This window comes from Xenopus tropicalis, chromosome 1 (assembly GCF_000004195.4).
Source record: "Xenopus tropicalis strain Nigerian chromosome 1, UCB_Xtro_10.0, whole genome shotgun sequence".
NCBI lineage: Eukaryota > Metazoa > Chordata > Amphibia > Anura > Pipidae > Xenopus > Xenopus tropicalis.
In genome coordinates this window covers 114,922,382-114,932,145 of record NC_030677.2, presented here as the reverse complement: position 1 = coordinate 114,932,145, position 9,764 = coordinate 114,922,382, and the positions used below count along the sequence as shown (strand labels likewise).

Here is a 9,764-nt window from a genome sequence, read left to right as displayed (position 1 = left end):
TTCAGCAGCTGTCTGGTTGCTAGGGACCACTTCACCCTATCAACGTTTTTTATATGAGAAAATAGAATATAAATAGGAGGATGACTGGATAGAAAAATAAGTAACAAAAAATAACTAACTATAAAATTGTAAGCTTACAGAGCAACAGCTTTTTGGCTGCCAGTTGTTTTGGAATCAGTGGTCATTTGAAAGCTGGAAAGATGTGGCTAAGGAAGGAAAATATTTTAAAAACTATAAAAAAAAATAGAATATAATGAAAATACATATCAATTGTAAATTTGCTAGGAATAGCTCATTCTGTAACATAGTATATGTTAATTTAAATGTGAACCACCCCTTTAATTTACTTCATCATTACAGTTCCCAGTACAGACTCAATAAAATTTATATTAATTATCTGTCAGTGTCACAAACTAGTACAGCCCTGTCAGGAGCAAATTCCATCTCTTTACTTTATGAGACTGCAGTGAATCAGCCGAGTAAGGTTAATTTTGTTCCTGTCTTCAGAAGTCCAAACACTTGTCAACCATAACTAATTAGAACCAATATACAGAGTTATTTTTTCATCCATTTGCAAATTGAAGCATATTAAATGCCTAGACCATTGGTGATATTAGCCTGCAATTAAATAGCAATGTTTGCCTTCAATATCAACTTTTGACACTCTGAAAAATGAGCACAGGTTTTTCAATAATGAGAGATACGTTCAATAGAATTCATTATAGCTTTAATTACTTGGACAGCTCTGAAGGAATGTGCAACTCGATCTTATCGTGAAACACAGGCATTAGATTTGCATGAGCGCTTGCTTGTTAAATTAGACCTTTTATTGGCTAGCATCTATATTTAAATTTAACTTAAGGAAACACTTAGTAGTGTTGAGGTTGCTTGGTCTGCTCTCTCTGCATATTAGGACCTAATTTTTATCTTCACACTTGTAGCTGCAGCTATATGGAGTTGTAGGGCTCCACAGGAACTCAGGAATGTATTTGCAATATGTTGGTTACTAATACACAGATGGATTTCACTTGCCTAAGGTGACAGGAGCTGCCACATGCTTCAGACTCAGGCCTCTCTGAAACTGCAACTTAAACGGAAAGTAAAGCCCTAAAGGAAGTTGGCATCTTGTAATGCAATGAAATAACATATGTTACTTTCCCCTACCATTGTGCAGCCAGAACTTGCCTTTCAGGTGACTCCAACCAACCCCTTCTTGAAGTCCAAGATGTAGAGCATGGCAACATCTAAGCTGCAGAACCACATTGTATGCAAAAATATGTTCAACCATGTGTGTGCTTGCCCTTGCCATTAAAGTGGCCTTTACAAATGCAGTTGCAAGAGCAACCTTGCTACAATGCACACAAATATTGCATTTACTGATGCCATTCATTAAGGTACATGTATCCAAACACTCTCCTTGCAGTTTGGTATAGCTACTTAAAGCACAGTTGCATCCATTTTGCCTCTTCTGCTGAATTATGCTCTGTGGAACTGTGAAGCTACCACTAAACATGTTGGTAATTCCAGGTTTCCCTGATGGTGTGTTCCAGTGAGGCGGCTACAAGCGTAGCAGACTTCTGTTAATAGAATCACACACTAATATAATTTTTAGCATAAGTGCTGGAAGTGATGCAATACTGAATGATATTAGCTGCAGCTTACATCTGCGCTGCTGCCACAGGCATACACAGTTGTATTTGTTTTGATGCACTTGGCAAAAAAACCCCTTGTGGCAACAATTATGGGAGGCAAATGATTATGGTTGAAAACATGGCATTATGTGCCAGAAATTGCCCTTTAGCATACTGCACTTGCATGCAAGTAAATGAGCCCATTGGCCTTCATACAATACAAACACAATGACATACAAAACTGAGATCAGTAGTACAGGTGCTATTTTTACCCATAGTTCTATAGCCAGAGACTTCCACATTAAAGTTTCCTACTGGTTCTCCCAGAATACAAATAGACCTTTTTGTTCCCCCCTTCAAAACTTATGTGCAAGCATTCCTACCAGCCCTGTTTTTGCCACTATAGCCTGCTGCTTATGTGTGCTTCACTTAGCTCCCCCCGACTTTTAGAAGTTGTTCATTTAATTTTTTGTGTGTTGTAGACTGTAATATTCTGAAACAATTTGCAATTGTTGTGTTTTTGTTTTATTTGGCAGCTCTCAAATTTGGAGTTTCAACATATATCTGGTAGCTAGGGTCTTATTTGCATAGCAACTAGGAAGTGGTTTGACTGCCAGTCAAACCACTGGAATTTGAATGGAAGAGGTCGCACATGGTAAAACAGGAACAATTGCAATAATGCAGTTGTAGCCTCACAGTGAAAAAGTTGTTTTTTTGGTTGCCAGGGTAAGTGATCCCCAACAATAATACTGCATTTTAAAGTAGAAGTTGTAAAGAAGTAGAAGACAAAGGTAAACAATTAAAAACTTTAAAAAAGAACAGGCCATTCTATAATGTGGTAAAAATCATCTTAAAGGTGAACTACATATTAAATATTCATCTATTGTGAAATGTGTGCAGGCACTGGGTTTCAGCCCTAAGCTACATGCCCACACGCACCAGTAGGGACCAGCCTGTGTGCCAGTGAAATGTAGGATTAATCCTCATTTTCTGTCTTGCAAAGCCCTTGCAAACTCAAAAGGTGGTTAGAACATTGTGTTGTCTTTGAGGTTATAATACATATTCAAGGATTTATTATAGGGTTAATTTCACATACTGCCCATTCCTAATCCCCAGCTTTTTCTGTAATTAATCATTGTATACAAATAGCACAGGAACTCAATTCACTCCTTTACCATAATCTGTTGTTCCCAAATATTCAGCTGTCAGTGAGCTATGGCGCCCCTTGTGATTCCTGAGCAGCATATCATTAGGCTTGCACATTGATGTTAGCTACAGTTATGTTTCCACCCCTCCACCAACTCAAGATCTGATTGACCTTCTATCAAAAACCCATTACCCAGTCAGCAGTGCAAGCAGTTATTAATACTGCTGACCTAGTGTAATTTATGGTTTATCCTCAGATAGCCTGCAATGTTTGTTTTTGTCTAGTTTTATTTTTTATCTTCTAGACATCAAAAGATTCTCAGCAAATCATAAAATTCTTGAAATATTCTGAAGGTGGCTTTCAGGTAGAAATGTTTTGTTGTATATTCGCTAGCATAAAATGACCTTTCAGTCTAGACACTTCTATTTTCAGTCTAAAACAACACAGTGGCATCTTTGAATTGTGGTTTTATGAACAGATCCTAAACACAGTTTCAATTTGACTTCATCTATGAGAACCTGGTGCTAAATGCATGACAACAGCTTGGGAGGACCATTATTATTATTATCATTATTATTATTAACATTTATTTATAAAGCTGCAACATATTCCGCAGCGCTGTACAATAAGTGGGTTTCATACACTGGACCAGGGCCGCCATCAGGGGGGCACAGGGGGTGCAGTTGTACCGGGCCCGGCGGATTCTGACTTGTCAAGGGGGCCCGGCCGTGCTGCTAACTTCTTCGGGCCCCTTTAAACCAAGTTTCATATTCTGATTGGTTGCGCCCCGTGCGTACGTGACGTCAGTACGCACGGGGCGCAACCTTATAAAAGGGCCTGTCGCCGGTCGGCTGAAGACAGAACAGAAGAGGAACCGCTCCGGAGGCATCGCTGGAGGAATCGCTGGAGGAGCCCGAAGCTGCCGAGGAGCCCGAAGCTGCCGAGGAGCCTGCCCTGAAGCCAAGCGAGGAGGAGAGGAGAAGGCAAAGAAGATCCAGAAAAGAAAGTGTATAGGTAAGTTCCACTGAACGCCAATGTGTATGGGGGGCGCCTGGGGGGGGGTGGGGGTTACGGAGGGGGGCCTGCAAATTTTTGTTAAGGTGTAGGGGCCCTGGGCACAAAGTTTAATTATGTATAGGGGCCCTGGCCACCAATGTTTATTTCTGTTTAGGGGCCCTGGCCACCAATGTTTAATTATGTTTAGGGGCCCTGGCCACCAATGTTTAATTATGTTTAGGGGCCCTGGCCACCAATGTTTATTTCTGTTTAGGGGCCCTGGCCACCAATGTTTATTTCTGTTTAGGGGCCCTGGCCACCAATGTTTATTTCTGTTTAGGGGCCCTGGCCACCAATGTTTAATTATGTTTAGGGGCCCTGGCCACCAATGTTTATTTCTGTTTAGGGGCCCTGGCCACCAATGTTTATTTTTGTTTAGGGGGCCTGGCCACCAATGTTTATTTCTGTTTAGGGGCCCTGGCCACCAATGTTTATTTCTGTTTAGGGGCCCTGGCCACCAATGTTTATTTCTGTTTAGGGGCCCTGGCCACCAATGTTTATTTCTGTTTAGGGGCCCTGGCCACCAATGTTTATTTCTGTTTAGGGGCCCTGGCCACCAATGTTTATTTCTGTTTAGGGGCCCTGGCCACCAATGTTTAATTATGTTTAGGGGCCCTGGCCACCAATGTTTTTTTAACTTTATGGGACAATCTTAGAAACAAACCTGTTAGAAGTCTCCTGAAACCAGTTTTTTTAATCTCCTGAAACCAGTTTTTTTAATCTGTTAGAGTCCCCCTGAAACCAATTGTTTTTGTAAAAATTGTTACTAATCCTCTGGCCACTTGTAAATTTTTATATTTTTTGAATCTGTTAAGAATCCCCCTGAAACCAATTGGTTTTGAAAAACTGTTACTAATCCCCTGGCCACTTGTAGATTTTTTTTTTCCTAGGTGTTGAAAATCTCCTGACCACCTATTGTTTGCATGTCTGCAAGTGCTTTTGATTTTAAGTACAATTAAGAAATGCATTTTTTTTTTCTTTCAAAGGAGCTGGACAGGTACCGTGCAACGCAAGAACGCAGTGGGAGTGGTGCAGCTGTCATTCATTTCTCAGCCTGGAAGCCCCCTGCAGAAGAGAAGTGAAGACAACAGCAGGTAAGTAGTTTTTTTTTTTTTTTTTTTTTATTGCGCTTGCTATTTTTGGTTTGCAGCTGTGGTCCTTGGCTTTAATAGTAATATATCCTCTTGGTGTTTATTGTGGCCATTGTATCATAACAGTTGTATTTTTGTAATGTTTCATTTCTTTGTATAGTTTTGCACTTTAGTTCTAATCACTTGAATTGGTTTTGCTTTTATTTAAGTTATTTATCTGCACTTATCTGGCTGTTTTTGGTGTTTGGTTTCCATTTTTTTTGGCTTTGGTTTTGGTAGTTTCCCTTTTTTAGGTTTTTCATTTAATTGCTTAGCTACTCTCTAGCACTTACGGCTGTAAACGAAAACAGTTGCACTTTATTTTTATTTTGCTGTGTGTTTTGTGATACTTTGGTGTTCTCTTTACAGTTTGTTTTTTTGCTCCAATTTTGGTAGTTACCCTTTTTAGGTTCTTTGTTTACATTTATAAAAAAGTTGCACTTTATTTTCATTTGGCACTTTACTCTGTGTTTTGAGATACTTTGGTGTGTGTCAGATTTTTTGGTTTCTACCTTGCAAAATTTGCACTTGAATTCATTTGCACTACTTTTGGTTTCATTTATTTTATTTAGCTTTATTTTGCACTTAATTTTTGGCATCCATATTTAAGTAATTACGTTTCTGCTGCTTTTTGTACTTGCCTTTGTGTCCATAATTTTTGCGTAACCTTTTTTGCGGTGTGTGAAGAGGTATATTGGTTGCACTTTTCTAACAAACAAGTGGGCTCCATCCCCTTCATTTTGAGTTAAAAGGTTTAAGGACTTAACACACCAGGATGTATCACCATAAGTCTGGATCTCAGAAACGCAAGCAGAAGCGAGAGAGAGAGCAAGAAGATGAAAGGATGAAAAACAAGAAACCATTGCTCCAGTTCTTCAAAAAATCAAGTGACCGTGATGCAGGGGAAGATTGTGTGGATGCTGGCAAAGTCTCTTCTGGAATAGTGGAACAGGACAATTTTTGCAACACTGGAGCAATTGACAGTACGTCTTCAAACAGTGTTTCCTGTAACAAGACTTCCAGTCCCACTACTTGTGCAGAAGTTGAAGAAAGTGCTTCCTGCCGCATCTCTAATGTTACCGAAGTCACATTGATAGAAGAAGGTATGTCATGTAGTCTGTCAAGCATCGGTGCCAGTGAGTCCTTTGAAAGTCTTGGAAGTTTAGAAGGTGTAAACTGGAAAGACCCTGCATTTTGGCCAGACACTCTGAGAAGTAAAGCTAGAGAGTGCATTGTTCTTGCTGGATTAATGAGTGAAGAAGAGCTGTTGAAAATGGTGCAGTATTTGCCCAAGGATTGTGACGGCCAAGCCTTTAGTGAGTTTCACTTGTATTCAAAATCATCAAATGGATGTGAAAAGATCCTAAGGGATTGGCTTAGATGGAGTGATGGTAAGAAAGCCTTGTACTGTACACCGTGTCTTGCTTTTTCATCAGACTCTAGCAGTAAGACAGGAAGTGTCCTGTGCAAGAAGGAAGGGTTTGATCCAACAAAATCAAAGTGGCACAAATTGTACAAAAAATTACCAGAACATGAACATTCTGCGCAGCACAGGAAGAACTACTGGAGCTGGAGATGTCTTCAGAAGTCTATGGGTGGACATGGTGTTGACAATGACATGCAAAGAACTTTGGCAAGGGAAGCTGAAAAATTCACAGTGCTCCTGGAGAGGCTTCTTGATGTAACATTATTTCTTGCTTCAAGGAATTTGGCATTCAGAGGTAGTTCACAAAGAATTGGAGACATACACAATGGGAATTTTCTTGGTATTCTAGAGCTTGTTAGTCATTATGATGCTGAACTAAGAGAACATCTGGACAAAGTTAAGAGAAGCCAAGAAAAAGGAAAAAAGCTTCCTGCTCACTATTTATCATGGGGGACCCAGAATGAATTCATTAACCTGTGTGGACAACATGTTCTGAATGCCATACTATCTGAAAGGCAAGAGGCTATCTACTTTTCCCTGATATGCGATGCATCACCAGATATTTCTCACACCGAACAAAATGTCATTGTTCTTCGCTACGTTCACAGAGACTCTCGGAGTGGAAATTGGTGCATTCAAGAAAGATTTCTTGAATTTTTTGATTTTTTTCAGAAGACTGGAGATGAAATTGCAGGAATGATAACATCAAGAATGCGTGATCACAATATTGACCTTAAAGACTGCAGAGGGCAAGGGTATGATAATGGAGCCAACATGTCTGGAAGAATTAAAGGAGTAAAATCCAGAATCCAGGAGAGGTATCCAGAAGCTATGTTTTGCCCCTGTGCTGCACACTCATTAAACCTTGTTGGTGTACATGCAGCATCCAGCTGTCCAGAAGTAAAGACCTTTTTTGGAAGTGTGAACAGACTGTACATTCTGTTTAGTAACAGCCCTGAAAGGTGGCATACCCTGACTGAGGAAATTGCAGGTTCACTGCATGGTCTAAGTGACACAAGGTGGAGTTCAAGAGTTGAAGCAGTTCGTCCTGTTGCTAAGAAACTCCCAAGCATTCTTCGAGCTCTTGAAAGGTAATTTCCTCTAGAAGGCTTACAAATGATGCACATTCAGAGGCTGTGGGACTTTATAACTATTTTTCATCTTTCCGTGCCATTCTACTTGCAACATTTTGGCTGAAAGTCCTACAGTGTTTTGATGAGAGGAACAAAATTCTGCAGTCACGGTCGGTTTCCATGGAAATTGGAGCAGCAAATATTCGAGCACTTGCAGAAGAAATGAAATCTCTTCGTGAAAAGTGGCCTGCTCTACTCTCAGAGGCTAGATTGGTTGCTGATGGCATGGAGATTCCGGCAGAACTAATGAACACTCAACAGCTTCGCCGAAAGAAGTCACAGGGCCCTGGTGAACTTCAAGATCCGGAAAATGTTTTCAAGGTCAATGTTTTTCTTGTGACACTAGATACCATTGTTTCTGACCTAGATCAGCGATTTAAATCAATGGAGGAAGTCTGCTGTTTATTTGCCCCAATATTGAAGTTGAGAAAGATAGCAGAAGATGATCTTGAAACATCAACCAAGTTGCTGATTTCAAAATACCCTCAAGATCTTACAGACTCCTTACTGGATGAATTGAAGCATCTCAGAAAGGTCTACAGTGAAACATTTGAAGGGTTCTTGGGTCCACTGGAATTGTTAAATTCTATTTATGACCTGCAGCTTGAAGGCATTTTTGGAGAAGTTTGTGTTGCCCTTCGGATTTTTATTACACTTCCTTTGTCAGTTGCTGAAGGGGAGAGAGCATTCAGCAAATTGTCCTTGATAAAAAACTATCTACGGTCAACAATGAACGAACAGAGACTGAATAGCCTTGCAATGCTCTCCATAGAACACGAACTTGCAAATAAGCTGGATTTCAAAGAGCTTATTAAAGATTTTGCAAGAAGTAAAGTAAGAAGACTTTGAGCCCAATGTGCAATAAACTTCCAGAATATGGCACTTGACAATAACTTTACATTACACCCTTCAAGAACTTTTTTGTTGGTGGGGTTCCTGGTTACTTAAGTCAAAAACCCCTAGCACTTTTTTTTTCTATTTATACTAAGACTTTTTTTTTTATATTTATAGTTGTATATATGTTGCATTATTTATTCAAACCAAAGTTCTTGTTTATATTTATATTAATAACAATAAAGTTGAATATTTCTATTGTTGTGTTATTTATTCATACTAATCAAAGTTAGCAGTGCAGATATAAGTTGGAGACAGATTCCCATGTTCCATCAGCCTTATTAGGGCTGGTAGTTTTTTTTTTTTGGCCAAGGGATTAAACCAAATGGCTCTTATTTGTATATTTGAAATGCAGAAAAATTCTAACACTAAGTGCAACTTAGGTTAGAATAGGTACCTGCTTAAAGAGTCTACCTTGACGTGGTGGCAGGCTTAATAACTCTTTGGCCAAAAGTCTTTCTTTTTCAGTTTTAGTGCTCATGTCTGTGTCCTTTGTACTGAGGGGAGGGGCCATTGGGGGAGGGGCCATTGGGGGAGGGGCCATCAGGAGGGGGGCCCAGAAAATTTGGTTGTGAGGGGCCCCGTGATTTCTGATGGCGGCCCTGCACTGGACATACAGAGTAACATATAAAGCAACCAATAACCGATACAAGAGGTGAGGAGAGCCCTGCCCAAAAGAGCTTACAATCTACAAGGAGAAAGGGTTGAGACACAAGGTGTGGGAGTGGGCTTAAAGAAACCCTTACAAACTGATACTGTCATGCTTTTTTTCCTTAAAGCCTAACATTTCCCTTAGAATTAATTTGATTTATTTTTTTCATGGTTTCTTTTTAATGTTTTGCAGTGTAATATGGGAAGTTGCTGGTCAACAACATCTAGAGATGGCCTAAAGTCCTCCAGTTTATGCAATACCACATCAGCATGGGTAGGAGTCTGTGCAAAGCAGCATATGCACTAGGGGGCAGCAATGTCCCAAATGGTGCTCTTCCCCAGTGTGCTCATTGGAGCATCAGCAAGCTTAGTGAAGCAGCAAGTCAATTATCTACTAATCAAAGAAAGGTCATATGTTGGTAGAACCATTGCAATAAGGTATTTTTTTCTGCTAAACATCTATATACACTATGCATTAGATGCCCTTGGTGGCCCTGCAACCCCTAGTCCAACCCTGTTTGTGGGAACAAATGCTCAGTGGGGCTGAGCGCTAAAATTCCTCTGATTGGTTTATCAAGACTTAGGCTGCAAAATGTGAGTGGGAAATAAGACATTTTTTGACCTCTTCCTTCAGATCACTGATTGCTAGGCAAACTGAAGGTACAGGCAGTGGTGGAGTATCTGTAATACTCATAT

At 40.0% G+C, this 9,764-nt stretch overlaps 1 protein-coding gene across 1 annotated transcript; it reads left to right on the top strand.

Annotated features, from left to right (window-relative positions):
• The first annotated feature begins 3,433 nt into the window (after positions 1 to 3,433).
• On the top strand, positions 3,434 to 7,485 carry LOC108648928 (zinc finger MYM-type protein 1). Its single transcript, XM_018097720.2, has 2 exons — positions 3,434 to 3,792; positions 4,821 to 7,485. Exon 2 carries the CDS (start codon positions 5,740 to 5,742, stop codon positions 7,483 to 7,485), a length of 1,746 nt encoding a protein of 581 aa, XP_017953209.1. The 5' UTR covers positions 3,434 to 3,792; positions 4,821 to 5,739.
• Positions 7,486 to 9,764: the final 2,279 nt, after the last annotated feature.